The sequence below is a fragment of the Lynx rufus genome, unplaced genomic scaffold (genome assembly GCF_022079265.1).
Source record: "Lynx rufus isolate CCGP_SWC_20201006 ecotype Redwood Valley unplaced genomic scaffold, mLynRuf1.p SCAF_17, whole genome shotgun sequence".
NCBI lineage: Eukaryota > Metazoa > Chordata > Mammalia > Carnivora > Felidae > Lynx > Lynx rufus.
This window is the reverse complement of record NW_025814831.1, coordinates 38,089,162-38,108,411: the sequence shown is the minus strand read 5'-3', so window position 1 is coordinate 38,108,411 and position 19,250 is coordinate 38,089,162. Positions and strand designations below refer to the sequence as shown.

The window sequence follows — 19,250 nt, the reverse complement described above, 5'->3', positions numbered from 1 at the left end:
TAACGTGCAATTTTGATTCCTTCCTAGGGAGCCCATGAGCACATCTGAGAACGGAGGAAGGAATGCCCACAGCGAGGTGCCATCTGCAAACTCAGATAATCAGCCATCAGCTGAACAGGTGTCACATGCGGATAATGTATTTTAGAAGTAAACCCAGTGAAAAAAAGCCAAGCGCACAACAATCCGCTTCTCATTAATTGCTAGCTTTAATTATCTCATTATTTTCATCAGCTGAGGAAGTAATGCAAGAAAGACTCCCTTTCAGAGAATTACAACACAGTGATCCAAAGCTATAGCGAGCGTAACGTTTTCTTCTCCTGAGGATACAACAGCTCTTTCAGAAAGATCCTTTGCAGACATTACGATTATACGTAGTCTGTGCACGTTCCTATTCAGGGGTACGAGAGGTTGAGTTTCATCTGTACGGATGCCTCAGCTGCATGGAGATGAGCTAGTTCACTTATTATTTGTCTTTTTCTCAGTACATTGTCGTTTGCTCCCCTTGGGGATTGAATTTTCTGAATTCTTGAATTTTAGGTAAGTGGCCATGCACTGTGGGTCATAGCCCAGCCTGCTAGTCTGAAGCTGTGGGGAAGGAACCAGGTGTATTTGAAATCAGAGGTCTGGCCTGCACGCTAGGCTTCCGAAGGCTTTTGACTATGGCTATGCAGTCATAGGCAGAGACAGTATTTAGGGGTTTAGGGGCTGGGAGAACACCTTTTCTGTGCTGATATACCGATTAGAAGGTGAGACTCCATGTAATAAATCTCTTCTGTCCTAGGGGAAGGCCTTTCTCTGACCTGAGAAGCTTCAAATAAATTTTATTATCTCCTGGGTGAGGGTATAAAGAATTAGTGATATACCTTTGTACTATAAAATGTTTATCTTTTCCAGGCAATTAAGTATATTGAAGATATTATGTTTGCTATTTTGCATATTTGCTTAGGCAATGGGATCAATTAATTTTAGCCTGGAATCCGAGTTAAAGCCTCAACAGGAAGAAAGCGTTATGGAGAAGTGTGAGAAGGGTCACGATGCATCTGTCCGTAGTTTACAAGAGAGGTAACTTTTAAATAACTGAAGATCCACCCAAAATCTTTCATTAATACAAACATGTTATACTTTAATACATGTGTATAACCCATTAGTCATAATTTCTGCACGTAGTCCAGTAACTTAAGCAGAAATTCCTGAGATTTCCTCATGTATAATTGACAGTAATTAAAAAAAAAATTGTCTTCTTATTAAAGTTAAGTAGCATCGCATTTAATTTTTCCCCAGGTATGATACACACAGAGAAAATCTTGAGTTGTGCCTGCAAAACAACAAATTCAGAATTATTTCTGATTTCTCCAGTGACGTAGTAAGGAGTAGTGCTTGTCTTCAGGCTAAACTGACAGATCTACAGGTAATTACTAAAAATATTATTAGAGGAGTTTTATGTTTTATTAGAAAACAATACCACCGTGAGTATAGAATTCACTACCTTTGCTGAGGTCACGTACGCTAGATGTTTCCAAAGAACTCTCTTTGTTGGATTACATTTCCAATGTCATTCTATTCTAGAAAGTGATTTGCCTTCAAGTACCAAACCCAGGAAAGACTTTGATTCAGGGTCCTAATTTATTGCTCCTGCTCTGATTTGGTACCCCAGATACGGTGGCTTGCAGAGTTTTGGGTTGTGTATAGGATAAGAATGAGGACTTCAAAAGAATTGGTCCAAGCACTATGTTTGAAGGCAGTTTCACCCAACAGCCCAACTGTGTGGCTATAAAATTAACAATACGTGAAAAACCAGTCATCTTGACAAATTGTCACCTTGTGTGTCTCATGTTGGGCAGTAACAAAGGGGCAGGCAATGGAAGAATCTTTCACTCTGATGGATACTCTTGTGGAGAGCCATCAGAAGAAGTATTGCATTTGGCTCAGGAGCTACAGAAAAAAAACTGTCTAATGTTGGGGACACAAGTTGTAGGCCCTACAAATGAAGATCTTCCTTACTTTGAAGACGATCTGTGCAGTGCAGGGCAACACTGTTGTATACTTGGACGTACATTAGAACGAACTCTCACAGAAAACCCATCAGGTGGAGAAAAGGGCCATGGGAGAGCCTACAGTGCCCTCCCATATTTTATAGTTATCTTCCTTTTATAATGCCAGTTTCTGAGTCACACTCTACCATCTGGCTTTTCTCTATTTTCCATCTGAGTAAGCAGAATGAATATGTTAAAATCTCTGTTGTTCAAGTGATAGATTTAGCACGTTTTCATCACAATTAAGAAACTGTCTTGAGACCTTACTCCAGTAACTGAATAATGAGTTGGTCATAAAAGCTATACTAATCCTTGGGGAAAATGAACAAATTATAATGATCAGCACTCAGTAAAATTGTGTGGTAGTGCCTTAAAAAAAAAAAAACAAAAAACCTAACAAGGTAAGGAGCTGGAATAGAATAGAATTTTTACATGTTTAATTATAAATCATAATTTCATTCGCTTCTTACTTGATAGAAACAGTTTTAGTTCATTCTAGTTTTCTTTTTAGTTTAGGGAGAAACAAAGATTTATTATCTAGAGGAACTAGAATATCTGTTCTTACATTACATGTATCTTTCCTTTTTTTAAATTTATTTGTTTTGAGAGAGAGAGAGAGAGCATGAGTGGGGGAGAGGCAGAGAGAGAGAGAGAGAGAGAATCTTGAGTAGGGTCTTGATCCCATGAAATCATGACCTGAGCCGAAATCAAGAGTCCAACACTTAACCGCCTCAGCCACCCAGGCGCCCCTACATGTATCTTATCTTTCTGAATTGTATTCTCTGCACTGACTTATGGGAAGGAAGTGTGGGTTCCTTCATTGTTGACTCCCTTGACTTCACTGAATGGGTCTTCTAACTGAGAGCACAGTTAAGATCATTGTTCCCTGAAGGATACTTTACTCGTAGATGGTTGAAAAATATTTGTAAAACTTATTTAAAATTAAAATTAGTTAATTAATTTCATTAATGAAATTAGATATAAAAATAATTTTAATGTATTTTCGTATGAAACTTCGTGTTCATAGTTGGCAAATGCCTCATTTTGTTAGAACAAAATAATCGTGCCTGTTAACCCCCTAGTTGATAGATTACTTTATGTGTTTCATCTAGGTCTTAGAAAATGAAACTGATTCCTGCTGGAAGGAGTTTGAAATCACTTCACTGAGGTTAGAAGAGCTTGAGAGTGACGTAAAGAAGCCCTTTATACGCGAGGCAAGAGACAGATTAAAAGAAAAAGAAAGAGAGTTTCAGATGACTCTTAATACCAGGTATAATTCTGAGATCTATTAATGCTGCATTTACTAAATTTATGAAATTTTAATGCTATTTTAAGCTAGGCTAGTACTATATTAAGTATTTTATTTGGTTGCTAACTTGAGGGCCATTTTACTGATGAGGAAACTGATACTCAGGGAGGTTACATAACCTAACCAAGCCTCCCCACTGGCCAGACATTTAGGTGGAATTTGCACTCTGTTGAGTTCCAAAGGCCGTGCTCTTCCCCCTGATCTGCCCTTGGGCATGAATTTGGCCATGTCACATAACTTCTCTGAATCTTGATTTTCCCATTTCCAAAGTGAGAGTGCTGTTATTATCCCCTATACATAGGATGTGTTTCCCCAGGACATATCCCCACTTTACATAAGAGAAAACTGAGGCTCACAGTCATATGTTATTCGTCAAAGGTCACACATTTCATTCCCAGATTAGTAGAGCCCATTTCTTTGAATTCTGTTATATTTTCACTAATAAAATAATTAGTGTTTGTAATGACATTTCTTTGTCATCCAAGGCAAAGTTAAATTACATTCACCATTTTGCACTTCAAAAGGTTAGGAAAGGCTCTGTATGTTTTACAACAATTTTCCATTCAGTGTGGTTTCTGTTAAGCTATTATGAATATGTGGATATAGCAAACAACTCATTCTTTGGCATTTTGGATCGCTGGATTTGGGGTTTTTTTGGTGTGTTTTTTGTTGTTTTTCCTGGGTTTGGGTTTTAATGTGATAATCTGCACATATCATTGTATGTATTCTTATTGGGTAATTATTTTTTGTTTGTAGTTAAACAATGGCATTAATGTGTTTTATAGACTACATTTATGGTGCCTTTTCCCATTGTGTCTGGGTTTATTTTTCACCCAGAATGGAATCTTTGGAGACTGCGCTGAAGATTGTGTTACCTGTGGAGAAGGAATCACTTCTCCTCTGTGGCTCAGACCTGCTCCTCCATGAAATGGCCATTCAAGAATTTCATCTCATTGATGCTGATGGCATTTATCAAAACCTGAGGGTAAATATAAGTTTTCCCAGGCACTCATAGAATAAATCAATTCTTCAGAGATTTTTAATTATACGTCAATAGTATATAGTTAGACGGTAAGTAATGGCAGAAAGTCTTCAATAATTTAGACTGATTTATTTCTCATCTCTTTTATTCCTCACAAATTTGAAAGTAGGTACGGTGAAGTTAATAGGTATTTTCTTTGAATTCAAAATGAAGGTCTGCTTATGAATATCTTCTCCAATGACTGAAATCCTAAGTATTGTATTAGACTCATGTGCATTTTCTACAGTTTACTTATTCTAGGTCTCATTTGAAATAAAAAATATTTAAGTTTGATGTTTCAGATTATAAACAGATGTCGCCACAGTTTAATCTCTATTTTCACTGGAGCTGTAGATTTATATACTTGTTTTCTTTTGGGGATTGAAACATCAGAAAGGTTATCAGATCATGAAACAGATGGGCTCTGATTGTGATTAAAATGTTTCCTTCTGGACCCTGTCCGACTTGGCAGACCCGGGAAGTGGTTTTCCAGATGCAATCTAGTCATTGGGAGTTTAGGTGCATTGCTGATGGGCAGTCTCTCTTTTTCTCTGCCTCAGTCTTTTCGGCATTTCTTACTTTATTTTAGAATATCCAAGATTCCGTCATAAAACAGATTGAAATATGTAATAATTGGGAACAGTGGGGCGACTTTGCATTGAAAGAATTACACCCACTGGATCTCCATGCAACAAAGAATATTATACTGAAACACAGAACACAACTTGATGAAACGAACCACAAGGTACAGAGTTGTAAAGATGCCCTTAAAGCTCTGGAGGACTTTCTGGCTTCTCTGAAAACAGCTGAACTCCCTTTTGAGCTTGTTACAGACCTGTCAGCCTCAGATACACAGGTGGTACCAGAAAACACTTTGACAATAGAAAATAAAGAAGGAGAAACCAATCTGATGAAGGACAAGGCCAGACATTTGGATGAACGTTTGAAAACGCTTGGTATAAGCTTTAAAGATGCTGAACGGGGTGACGACACCTGTGAAAAACTTGTTGATGCTTTGTCCAAAAAGTTATTTGAGACACATGGCTATGGCGTGCAGGAGGAGTTCACTGAAGACAAGTTACTCGAGACTTGTACTTTCAAAAATAATGAACTCCTGAAAAATATTCAAGATGTGTGCAATCAAATGAGTAAAATCAGTCTTAAGGATCCCACTGCTCCAGCTGTGAAACAACGGTAAGTCTCATGTCCGTCGATGACCCCTTGCGGGATGATACTCCTCTGTATTTTCAGTATGTTTTAGGTGAAAGAAATTCTTTCTGTGTCTTTCTACTTCTGTTCCATCCTGCTCTATTCAGTGTTCAGCATGCTTTTCTGTAAGCACTTCAAACAAGCTTCCCTTTTGTTGACAGTGTGCCTTTACAAAATGTTATATGATTTTTTTCTCCCTAAAGTGTACATTTCATGGACAAAGGAGTAATGAAATAAGATGCATGTAAAGTACTTGAGTTCCTTCAAAGTCCCTTTAGCGCTCTGGTCTTTATTACGGGGTTCTCATGATGAGAGAAGACCTAAAAAACTCCACACACGGGGTACTAAAGAAAGAAAGAAGTGGTAAAGGATAGGCATGCTATACCCTGTCCCTATTTGTTGCTGAATTATTTGGTCTCCTGCTCTCCTCCCAGCAGGATGGGGATGGGGACAGAGTGGGACGGCATGGGACTGGATGCAAGAGGTCAGCCAAGGTTAGTTTTGATTCTGGAGATTGAGCAGAATTGTGGTAAACTGAGGCAGGCAGGCTTTGTACGAGTGCCGTGATTTTAACTCTCGTGTTCAGAGCCAGCCTCCAGGTCCTGCAAGTGATAATGCTAGCAAGTTACCTCTGTGGCACTCTCCGCCCCTTTCTAAATCTTTCCCACATCCTGTCTCCTCTGCCCACCAAGTCCCTCAGGCTCAGTGCTCTCTTGACTCTTCAGTTGACCAAGCTCTTCCCTCTGAAACTGTCCTGTGCTAACGGTCTCAATGAGACTTTTATTCCTAAGTGCCCAGTTCTTAGTGAGGTGTTGAACTAATTACTAATGTGTTATTTATTGTTAATAAATATTTATTCTTTATTCATAAATAATAAGTAATAAATAAATTCCATGTTAATTTATACATGAAAAACTGTACATCGATAAACAATAAATTGCTTTAATTTTTTTAAAATTTTTTTTTTAACGTTTATTTACTTTTGAGACAGACAGAGGATGAACGGGGGAGGGTCAGAGAGAGAGAGAGGGAGACACAGAACCCGAAACAGGCTCCAGGCTCTGAGCTGTCAGCACAGAGCCCGACGCGGGGCTCGAACCCACGAGCCGCGAGATCATGACCTGAGCCGAAGTCGGACCCTCAACCGACTGAGCCACCCAGGCGCCCCAAATTGCTTTAATTTTTAATTTAGCTACCAATACAACAAATACGTGTTGTGTGCCAGGTACTATTTTAGGTACTGCGGATAGAGGAGTCAGCACAAAAGACAAAAGCTCTTGTTCCTGATGGAGTCTTATCTAGTGAGAGGAGTAAGATATTCAATATGTTTGATAGTGATAAAAGCTATGAAGAAAAATCGAACAAGGACGGAGGAGGGGGTTGTAATTCAAAAAGGGTCATCAAGAGTTTTACTGAGAAAGTAACTTTTGAGTCAGATGGGATGGATGAGAGAGCTGGCCTGGTGACTCCCGGGAGGAAGAGCCTTCCAGGCCGAGGGAGCAGTAGGTGTGAGAATGAGCCTGGCATGTTTGAGGAGAGGCAAGGAGTTGGGAAAGTCAACAGTGAGGGGAAGAAGTATGAAAGGGGATCAGAACGGGTGGGATGGGGCTTAGCTCAGGTAACCTGTGGGCCATGAGATAGCTTTGGCTTTTTCTTCGAGTAACATGGGAAGTCATTGGAGGGGTCCGAGCAAATGGAAATGATTTGGTTTTCACTGTAACAGGCTCTCTCTGGCCCAAGTGTTGAGAACGGTGTAAGAGTCAAGTGAAGATACAGGAAGTCTAGGTTCACCTATGGTAGTGATCCAGGTGAGGGATGATGGTAGCATGGACCAGTGGTGAGGTGGCAAAAAGGGCTAAGATTCTGGATAAATTCTTAAGATAGAGTCCACAGTTATATAGGTTATATGTACACATCGTACATAGGTTATAAGGAAGATTGGAGTCGAGAATGATTCCAAGCTTTGACTTGAGCAACTAGAAGAATGGAGTTACCATTAACTGAGATGAGAAAGAATGAAGTTTATCAGGTACTGATCAAGTGTGCTCAGTTTTAGGAATGATAGGTTCAAAATACTTATTTGACGTTCAAATACGGATATCAACAAGATTCTTAACGACAGATGGAGTCAGGAGAGGGGGCTGAGCATTTAGAATGCCGTGTAGAGTCGTGAGATGGGTGATATTGCCCGCGGAGGGAGTTCAGACAGACAAGGGAAGAAGTCCAAGCTGTTTACTCCAGGCACTCCATGTTAAGAGATCAGGGAGATGAGGAGGAACCAGGGAACGAAACCAAGAAAGAGTGGCCAGTATAGGAGAAGGGAAATCAAGAGAGTCCTGTAGTCAAGTGAGAAGACCTTTCAACAAGGAGAAGTGGTCAGCTGTGTCAAATGCTACTGACCTGTGAAGGAAGCGAAGGTTGAGAATGGAACATGGGTTTAGCAACGTGGAGGTTACCGAAGATCTTGGCGAGCAGGTGGAGAGTGAAATCCTTATGGGAGTGGATTCCAGAGAGAATTGGAAGAAAGTAGGTAGAGAAGTGAGTACCTGAGAAAAGCAATTTAGACCTGGGTGAATGGAGTTAACCCTTCCAGGGTTAGTTTGCAGATTAAAACCCTTAGGTCAAATGAATCCTTTTTGATGGGGAAGAGCTTTTTGTACACAATGTAGAAATGCAACATTTCCTTGCACGTTCCTTTCTCCTCGGCTTCCTCTGCTCTTCCTTAGGAGCTTGCAGGGCATGTTCACCTGTCTCTTGTCCTTTCTCCATGTCACACTCTCTTTCCCGTTCGCACCCACTCGTATTCTTTGTCTGGTTTCTCTCAGGTGCATATCCATCTTCTTTACAAGTGTGTTCACCACAGAAAAAGGTCACTGCTTATGGTTTTGTATATTTACTATGTTTAAAATACCGAATTAGTATTCTGGAAATGCAAAGAGTGTGTAATTTTGGCATAATAGTTTGAGGGCAAATTACAGTGAGAGTGCCTCCCCCAAATTGCCCTTATTTGTGTTGAACCAGAGTGGCCAATCATCGGTTATCAAACTTTTCTCTTTTGTAATCAAGGAAAAAAGCACTAATGAAACTGGATAAGGATCTAGATGAATATGAAGAAGAGAAGAAATGCTTGCAAGAAATGGTCAGTTCTCTTCCGCAGTTCAGAGACGGCCGAGAAAAATCGCTGAATCAACAGTGCCAAAATACGGCACTTTTGTGGGAGAATACAAAAGCTTCGGTCACTGAATGGTAAGGAAAAAAATCCCTCCCAAATCTGAAAAATTGTGTGTAGCACAATCAACTTTTTGAACTACGTTGAAAACACATCCCCATGGACCTAAAGGAGGAACACGCATAAGCATTTCATACTGGAAGCTCATGAGACCAATGTCTGGGGCAAGATCTGGAATCCTAGATTATATTGCCCAATGAATTTAAGAGGTTTATCTAAGAGGAATAACAAATAACCAGTGTATTTATTATTATTATTACTCTACCTGTATTAGTTTTCTATTGCTGTTCTGTAACTAGTTACCAGCAGTTTAGTGGCTTAAAAACAACACAAATTTATCTTACAGTCTGGAGGCTGGAAATTCTGAAATCAAGCTGCCTTCCTTTCTTGGAGGCTCTAGGACAGAATCCGTTTCCTTGCCTTCTAGAGGCCTCCTGACTCCTACTACTTTCCTTGCTGTATGTCCCCTTCCTCCATCTTTTTTTTTTTTCTTTCTAAATGTTAATTTTTGAGAGATAGAGCATGCAAGGTGGGGAGGCACAGAAACGGCAGGGAAAGAATCCGAAGTGGGCTCTGTGCTGATAGCAGCAAGCCTGACGTGGGGCTCAAACTCACGAATTGTGAGATCATGACCTGAGCCAAAGTTGGACGCTCAACCAACTGAGCCACCCTTCTTCATCTTTAAAGCTAGCCATGTGGTGTCTTCAAATCTTAATCTGGCTCTTTCTCCCCTCCTCTCATTTCTTTTTCTGTTGTCACTCTGACCCTCCTGTCACCCTCTTATAAGGGGCCTTGTGATGATATTGTACCCACACAGATAATTCATGGTAATATTCCTATTTTAAGTTAATCCTTAATCACACCGGTTGGTGATTCTGCTGAATGTTCTCCATCCATGCCTTCTTTCCCTAACTCTCTGTCTGGAGGTAGAAGTGGTCAGGAGAGCTGATCCCTAGCTGATTGTACCAGCCGAGCCAAGGGTCCAGTTAGGACAGGAAGTTACTAGTAGGAGATTTGAAGACAAGCAGAGAGAGAGAGAGGTCAAGGCGATCTTAACCCCCTCCCTTTCCAGCAGGTGGTTCTGGCAGCCCCTACTGGCAGCCTCCTCTCTGGCCCAGGGCACTTCCCCCTTCCCCCTGAGGCCGAGTGGTGTATCTGTTTTTCTCTAGTTCATGTCTCGGCTCCCTGAAAGTTTCCCTTAACTCTGCCCGCATCAGTGGTCCTTTTACACAGAACTCTGTCTGAGGGCACCTCCTGTTTTCTACTGGAACCTGAATGTACAGAAGTTAAGATAAAGCCTGTCTGTGGTATTCAATCTACTGTACCCTTTGATTTTGTACAGGAAAGAAATTGAGGTCCAAAGAGGCTAAAGTCACATGACTGATTAGTGCCAGCCGCAACTAGAAATCAGGTCTCCTAACTGCTTCATTATTTGTATTACTTTACTTTTTTCAAAGGGCTAACTCTAGAATGAGCAAATAGACATAAACAAACTATGACTTGCTGAATTAGTATGGAAACAATCTCCAAGAATAGTGCCAGGGAGGCCCTGTTTTCCAAGATATAGTTTGGTTAATGATGAAACTGAGATGCCGATTCCTTAAGATTATGAATCCTGTGTTTCTTCCTAGAGCTTACATCTGGTAATTTTTTTTTTTTTTTTTGCTATTGAAGTAGTGAAAATCATAATCCAGTGCTTTTTTAGACCATCCATTTGCCAGATAAGTATGTATGCCATCATTCTTAGGTTAAATTGGTAAAACAATATGCGAAACCATGTCAAGAGGAAAAGTCCTTCTGTAACGTATTAGTCGTTATTGTAGGATACTTACAAAGAGAGAGAATGGTTTCCCTATTCTTAGAGATTTACCTGTTTTACTTTTTTCTTTTTTTTTTCCATAGCCTTGACCAATGTGAAAGAGTTTTGGAGCTCTTAAAACAGTATCAGAATTTTAAAAGTGTCTTGACAACTTTGATTCAAAAAGAAGAGAATGTCATCTCCCTTCAGGCTTCCTACATGGGAAAAGAGAACCTGAAGAAAAGGATAGCAGAGGTGAGTCCTGATTCCAAAGGGAACTCTACACCGTGGAGTTTGAAACTCGGCTTACAAGAACGGTGACCGTTTTACGAGATATCTGAGACCTTACTGAATTTATTACTAGGGCTTGAAAAAAACCCAGTCCCCAAGTTAACGCTAGGTTGCTTCTGTTTGGTTCTTGATACTATTGGTGTGGTTCTGCTGGAGTCTGGGGTCACCCCTGCTCCTACCTCTGTACAATTTCGACAGTCTTTGCACTGACCTTCTACCCAAAAGGAAACTGAGGCTTCATTTTAGGATTGAGAGAATGAAGGTAGTGGGAAAACCCCTCTGTTATTAGTAGCCAAAGGAATAATTATGTTTTTATTTATTGGCTTTCTGTAAAGGTGTGTGAGTGTATGTCCATGTTGTTCCATCTGTATTCATAGCCTAAGCAATCACAGCATATTCGAAGAAGAGTAACACTTTTGGACACTAGGTGTCATTATTTTCTGCGATTTTATGTGGTTATCAACCAGAATGGCAGAAGAATGGAATCGTTGAAGGACACTGCCTGCTACACTATGTGACTGCACACCAGGAAGTTGCTTTTCCTAGCGGCTTTATGGTTTGATGAGAGAGAATCAACCAGATGTCTGCAGACAATTTAGTCTTTATCTAGAACTCTTATCCCTGAAGCCGAAGGTGCAGGGTGCAGACACATGACCAGAGCTATAGATGAGGAATAGCCTTAGTCTGAGACCCGCTTTCTCAGACTCAGTTTCTTGGAACTGATCAATCACAGAGAGCCTTGTTTGGACACCAGTTGTACAATATGTGACTGTGTAACTGGTTTCCTATGAGATTTAAATGAGGAAGGCCACCAAAACCATGAGCAGACAGTGCTCAGAAGTAACCTGTCTGCTTCCATCCAGCAGAGGTAGCTTTGGGTTTTGGTGGTCTTGGGATCTAGAAGGATCCTGTCATCATCCCAGGGGATTTAAAGAGCTGTGGGTTTTCTTGATTCCCAGTAAATTCAACATGACCAGCCTTACAAGATTGACCTCAACCTTGTGTCCCAATTTACATAGCTACTCTTCTGCTATGGCCCTGATGCCAGTTTCCCAACGTGTACTGTTGTGTCAGGATCAAAATCTGCCTTATTCACAGATCCTGAGTCCCTACCTTGTATACTGAACAGATATCTAGTCTCTCTTGACTTGCAACTATTCTTGATTTGTGCTAATCCTCCTCAGTTCTGGAATCCCTGCCTTTGTCTCGTTAAGTGGAATCCCATTACCAATAGAAAGTCTTTCCTTTCCTGATGAGGTGAAGTAGCAACTGTAAAGTGCCTAGGACTTCATCAGCACCTAAATGAGTGTTAGTCCTAATGACCCACGCTGTGTATGCCTGTGAACACTCTCTCTTCTCGGGTATATGAGCATTCCTCCTGCCACCTATAACTGTGAACTGTACTTTCTGGATAAGTTATTTATCTGATGAATAAAACTTACTTCATCACCCAGCAGCTCTGTTGGGCTGGGGTGCCATACTTGTGGATCTGCCAGGTTGACCCCATCCTTTGAATGCTGGGTAGAGGCAGCCATGTTGTTCCCTGGGCCAGTTTGCTCTGGGCCTATGATGGGAGGGGCAGCCTGATGGTCTCTGAGTCACTTTTGGGTCATTCTTCTCCTGTCTTGAAGACTAATGCATGCCTTCTGTTGAGATGGCTGGTCTATACCAATCTCCTTATGAAAGGGTCTTTTGGCCATTGTGTTAGTGTTCTCATTTTTTGGCAATATGGTATGAATATGGATAGACTGAGAATTTTCCAGATTTTTCAGTTCTGCTTCCCTTTTACTTAGCAATTCCATCTTTGAATCATTTATGTTTTCTCACCTTTTACTGTAAGCAGTCAAGGAGGAGCCAGGTCACATCTTCAGCACTTTGCTAAAGACATAACTTCAGCTAAATATTCAATTTCATTGCTAGCTCGTTCTACCTTCCACAAAAACACAAGAACACAAACACAGTTCAGTCCAGTTCTTTGCCACTTGATAACAAGTATCTCCTTTTCTCCAGATCCAACATCATGTTCCTCATTTCTGTCTGCAACCTCATCGAAATGGCCTTTAGTATCTACATTCCTTTAGTGTCTACATTCCTTTAGTATCTACATTCTGTTCATCATTACTTAGTTATTCTGTAAGAAGATTGAGACTTTCTCTCAGCTCTCCTCTTTTCTTTCTGAGCCCTCACCAGAATCGCCCTTAACCATCATTTCAGGGCAATACTGGCTTTTTCTAGCAGACTTCTCAAAAGTCTTCCAGCCTCTACCCATAACCCAGTTCTAAAGCCTCTTCTACATTTTTTGGTATTTATTACAGCAGTACCCCACTGCTCTGTACCAATTTCTGTCCTACTCTCTTCAAGCTGTAATGAAAAAAAAATACCATACATTAGATGGCTTATAAACAACAATAATTTGGGGTGCCTGGGTAGCTCAGTTGGTCAAGCGTCTGACTTCAGCTCAGGTCATGATCTCATGGTTCATGAGTTCGAGCCCCGCGTCAGGCTCTGTGCTGACAGCTCAGAGCCTGGAGCCTGCTTCAGATTCTGTGTCTCTATCTGTCTGCCCCTCCCCAGCTTGCAGTCTGTCTCTCTGTCTTTCTCAAAAATAAATAAACATTAAAAAAATTTTTTTAATAAAAAAAATAAACAACAGAAATTTATTTCTCCCAGTTCTGGAAGTTGAGAAGTACAAAAGCAAGGTCCCTGCAGATTTGGGGTCTGGTGGGGGCTTGCTTCCTGGTTCAGAGATGGCTGTCTTCTTGCTGTGTCCTTAGATGGAGGAAAGGGCAAGAGAACTCTCTAGGGTCTCTTTTATAAGGGCACTAATTCTATTTATGAGGGCTTCACCCTCATGACCTCATGCCCTGCCAAAGGACCCACCTCCAAATACCATCACTATGGGGTTTAGAACAACAGCCTCTATGGTTTCTTATTAACTAACATAAAAATTCATAGTTTCTTATTTCAACAGCAATTTTCTTTTTTTTTTTTTTTTAATTTTTTTTTTTCAACGTTTATTTATTTTTGGGACAGCGAGAGACAGAGCATGAATGGGGGAGGGGCAGAGAGAGAGGGAGACACAGAATCGGAAACAGGCTCCAGGCTCCGAGCCATCAGCCCAGAGCCTGACGCGGGGCTCGAACTCACGGACTGCGAGATCGTGACCTGGCTGAAGTCGGACGCTTAACCGACTGCGCCACCCAGGCGCCCCTTATTTCATTTTTTAACTTCTAACTTTGTTTTGCCTGTCACAACAAAGTTTATTATGAAAATAGGCTGGTATGGATAAGGACAGAGCAACAGCAATTTTAACCATGGATAGATCAAAGAATGAGGACTTTTAATAAATTATTCCTGTGCATAATATGATTTCACATATGCAAAATATATAGTAATAATATAGTTCATTTAAACATGTCCTCATAAATGGAAGCCAGTATAATAAAGTTTAATTTTTTATTATTTTAAATAATGCTGTAGGGTGGAAAAGAGTTTTCATAAATATGAGAGAGTAAGGTTTACAGTAACGTACAGAGAACTCTTAGAAATTAGTGAGTAAAACCACTGAGATCCAAGTGGATATTTGTACACAGGAAACAAATTGGCAATTGTAAAAAAAAAAGAGACATCGTTGAACCTCATGAGTAATCAAAGGAAACCAAAGCTACTCCAAAATACCTCTGTTGGCCTTTTGATAGTCAATTAAGATGTCTGCTCTTTATGTTGCTGGTCAGAGAGCATACTGACACTACTCTTTTGGAAAACATTTTGACAGTAGTATTCAAGATCCTTGAAAATACGCCTCCCATTTGACCAAATATTTTACTTCTAGGATTAATCTTAAATACGGAAGATTCTTAATACCAAAGACATTTCTTGCAGCACTTTAAAATGTACTAATTTCCTTCTTTCTTCACTGGCCAAACCATACCCCCCTCCACTCCAATGACTGACTTGCCTCAGAAGCTGGAAAATCCTGAGGCCAGCAAAATTGGTTTTATTTGCAAATAAGAGTATCATGTGGCTTTGAGGTTTTAAGTAACACTGCTACCACTACTAAAAATGATAACGGTGATGATAGTAAAAGCTTCAGCCATTGATGGCTTGGCCATCATGTGCCAAGTTCTTCACACCTTATTGTATGGTTTCATTCCCAAATAATCCTTCAAGGGTTAAGTATTAACCCTGTTATATTGATGAGAAAACCAAGGTTTAGAGAATTTTAGAAGTAACTGTAGGGTTTGTAATGTTATTTACACGGTGTTAAGAATGAAGAACAAAGGAATTCCTCACCCTGCCCTGTCAGTTTTCCCGATTTCTTGTGGGATTGTCAAAGGAAATATATATACTCAAAAAATAAGAACAAATAGTATTGCTTTATTGTAAGTTGCGTGAGTGCCCAATACCCCAGCAGGTTCTCTGGGAAGATGTGGTTCAAGCATCAGGCCAGCCTAAATGCTTACAAGGCCTTTTTCTCCTCCAGATCGAAATCCAAGTCTTAGAATCTTATCACAGAGTAGCTCAGATATGGATACAGGGACCTGTGTTCTTCATCTTATGTCAAGATAGGTTAATAATGCTGGTCTCAAGGATCTTACCTGTTAAATAATAAGAAGCAGAAAAAAGAACCATATCCACATATTGTATTTCTCAGACACACTGATCCTGCTTACCAGTAACATCTAATTTATGTCTTGGAATTTGGACAGATTAGCATCTTCCTCTGTAACCAAGGCAAAAAGTGAGGATAGAGGTTAAGTGATTTTCCCAAGATTATATGGCTGATAAATGGCATAATCATGATGTAATTCCAGAGCTGTGTGACTACAAAGTCATGTTTCAATCATCATAATATTGCCTTCTCTGTAAATGTTTGAAATACATATATGGCAGAAATAAAAATTAACTTTGCGTTGTCTCTTCCCCCTTTCTCATCTGTAGAGGTTTGGTCACAAAGGCATTTTAAAAATTAATAAAATCACGAATTCCCTTTATGAAATGTATAAGAGCCTAAGCATTTATTATTATATTGAGAATCCTTTAGTATGGTATCTGGCATATGAGCAGTTTACATATTTGCTGGAATAATACGTTACTTTGTGATGTAAAATTATATTTTGTGATGAATTACATACCGTCTTCAGAAACAGTCCATTTCTGTAGTATGTATTTGTAGTGTGATGCTTTGCACCAGTGGCTGAAATGTGATATCACTGAGAACTTTTGTCTTTCAAACCATAGAAACCTGGATGTTTATCTAGGATATGGGGCCAGATTTCCACTCTCTTTAATGAAAGACAGAAGTGCAAGAGTAAGACTAAAGGCTAGAATGTCAGGGGACCATTCAAGTTTGGGAAAAGACAGAGTGAGCCTACTTTCCTTTATTCTACCCTTTCAATGTATTGTGGAACAAAACCCACAGTTCCTGTCAGTGCTAAAGATACCCTCTCCTGCTCTTTCTTTTTTCTTCACCCAGTGGCGGCATATGTCAGTTGTAACAACAGAGTTCTTTGAATGTATTGAAAATTATGCCATATAATTGAACAAATTATTTTTCCATTTAATTGAACAAAAATGTATTATGCCCATTGCAGAGGCTTGTGCCAGGAAGAAAAACACTGGAGTTTTCAATCAGCTTTGAAGAGGTATCATTCAGCATCCAGTCAGGAGACAGAAACCCCCCCAGTAATTTTTTTTTTCTATTTTAAAATTTTTATTCAGTTATTATTATTATTATTTTATCTTTCTTTTTCTTTCTTTTTTTTTTTTTTAATTTTTTTTTTCAACGTTTATTTATTTTTGGGACAGAGAGAGACAGAGCATGAACGGGCGAGGGGCAGAGAGAGAGGGAGACACAGAATCGGAAACAGGCTCCAGGCTCTGAGCCATCAGCCCAGAGCCTGACGCGGGGCTCGAACTCACGGAACGCGAGATCGTGACCTGGCTGAAGTCGGACGCTTAACCGACTGCGCCACCCAGGCGCCCCTCTTTTTCTTTCTATAATTTATTTATTTTTTATAATTTACATCCAAGTTAGTTAGCAAATAGTGCAACAATGATTTCAGGAGTAGATACCTTAATGCCCCTTGCCCATTTAGCCCTCCCCCCCCTCCCACAACCCCTCCAGTAACCCTGTGTTTGTTCTCCATATTTAAGACTCTCTTATGTTTCGTCCCCCTCCCTGTTTTTATATTCTTTTTGCTTCCCTTCCCTTATGTTTGTCTGTTTTCTATCTTAAAGTCCTCATATGAGTGAAGTCATATGATATTTGTCTTTCTCTAATTTCCCTTAGCATAATACCCTCTAGTTCCATCCACGTAGTTGCAAATGGCAAGATTTCATTCTTTTTGATCGCTGAGTAATACTCCTCAGTTTTTATTATTTTAATTAAATTTTTATTTTGAGATAATTATAGATTCACATGCGGTTGTAAGAAATTATACAGAGAAATCCTGAGTACCCTTTACTGTAAGTTTCCCCAATGTTAAATCTTACAAAACGACGTAGTACAATATTGCAGTCAGGACACTGCCATTGATACAGTCAAGATCAAGAATGCTTCCATCACCACAAGGATCCCTCATGCTGTCCTTTTATAGCCCTACCCTTTTTCCTCCTGTACGTACACATACAGTATGTAACTTGGGAATTGGCTATTTCACACTCAGCATAATTCTCTGGAGATTCACTCAGATTCTTACATGTGTTGGTAGTTTGTTCCCTTTTCTTGCTGTGTAGTTTTCCATGGTATGGATGTAACCACAGTTTGTTCCATTACTCGCCGCTGAAGGGCATCTGGGTTGTTTATAATTTCGGGCTATTACAAGTAAAGCTGCTATAAACACATTCATATAGGGGTCTTTATGTGAATGTAAGTTTTTATTTCTCAGGGTTAACTGCGTAGGAGTGCAGTTGCTGGCTTGTATGTTAATCGTGTATTTAGTTTTTAGAGAAACTGCCCAACTGCTCCCACCAGCATTGTGGAATGATCCAGTTTCTCTGCATCGTTGCCAGCATTAGATGCTGTCTCAATTTTTTTTTTTTTTTTAACTCATGCTGATAGGTATGTAGTGGTATCACATTATGGTTTTAATTTGCATCTTCCTAATTGCTAATGGTATTGATAATCTTTTCTCGTGCTTGTTTGCCATCTGTATGTCATCTTGGGGGAATTATCTCCATATCTTTTGCTTATTTACACTAATTAGATTTGTTTTGTTACTGTTGCATTTTGAGCATTCTTTTTATGTTCTAGATACTAACCGTTTGTTAGGCGATTTGCAAATACTTTCTCCTAAACTGGAGCTTGTCTTTTCATCCTCATAACAGGGTCTTTTGCAAAGCAAAAGGTTTTCATTTCAGTAAAGTACTATTTATCTCCTAAACTGGAGCTTGTCTTTTCATCCTCATAACAGGGTCTTTTGCAAAGCAAAAGGTTTTCATTTCAGTAAAGTACTATTTGTCATTTTCTCCTTTCATGCATTGTACTTTTGGTGTTAAAATCTGAGAGTCTTCTTGTAGCTCAAGATCCTGAAGATTTTCTCATATTTTTTTTCCTAGAAGTTTTATAGTGTTACGATTTACACTTAAGCCCGTCATCCATTTAGAGTAAGTTTCTATATAAGGTATGAGACTTAGGTCTATAGATGTCTAGTTGCTCCAGTGCCATATATTGAAAAGGCTCTCTTTCCTCCATTGAATTGCTTTTGCACTTTGTCAAAAACCAGTTGGGCAAACTCTTTGGGTCCCCTTCCAGTTCACTGTTCTTTTCCATTGATCTATGTGTCTATCTCTTTGCCAAGACCACATTATCATTATTACTGTACCTCTATGATAAGTCTTAAAATCAGGTAGACTGATTCTTCCTACTTTCTTCTTCTTTTTCAAATGTTTTAGGTCTTCTAGTTTGTTCAGCATGCCATATAAATTTTATCTATCTATCTATCTATCTATCTATCTAAGGGAAAAAGAAAATTCAGGGAACTTACCACCAAATTGGTGTTCAGGAGCTGGTCTTGAACTCTCCACTTTTCATTCTTACTAAGTTTGTTTCTTATATGATATCTAGGGATTTTAGTTGTACTTAATGGGAAGAATAGGGAAAATTATGTCTACTCCATATTTCCAGAAATGGAAGTCCCCTGCAGTGTATACTTTTTTAGGTGTTTGCCTATGAGAAATCTATTTTCAAATTTTATATTGTTGTTAAAAATGCTCAGGTAAGACTGGAAAGCTGAGTGAAACATTACATTCGTCAACACTCAAATTTTATTTTGTAGTTTAAGACCATCGGCCTTTTGATAATACAGTATTTTACCTTCCATGTTAGAAATGATATTGGGGGTTAACAAATGGTGCTG

General features: G+C 39.5%; 1 protein-coding gene across 1 annotated transcript in view; it reads left to right on the top strand.

Annotated features, from left to right (window-relative positions):
• The window catches only part of SYNE2 (spectrin repeat containing nuclear envelope protein 2), a 286,324-nt gene that overhangs the window by 77,949 nt on the left and 189,125 nt on the right, over positions 1-19,250 (top strand). Inside the window, exons 24-31 of the mRNA XM_047079535.1 lie at positions 28-118; positions 947-1,062; positions 1,282-1,408; positions 3,146-3,303; positions 4,180-4,327; positions 4,953-5,557; positions 8,639-8,818; positions 10,704-10,854. Coding sequence (XP_046935491.1) covers positions 28-118; positions 947-1,062; positions 1,282-1,408; positions 3,146-3,303; positions 4,180-4,327; positions 4,953-5,557; positions 8,639-8,818; positions 10,704-10,854 — 1,576 coding nt within the window. The remainder of the gene's footprint in view (positions 1-27; positions 119-946; positions 1,063-1,281; positions 1,409-3,145; positions 3,304-4,179; positions 4,328-4,952; positions 5,558-8,638; positions 8,819-10,703; positions 10,855-19,250) is intronic.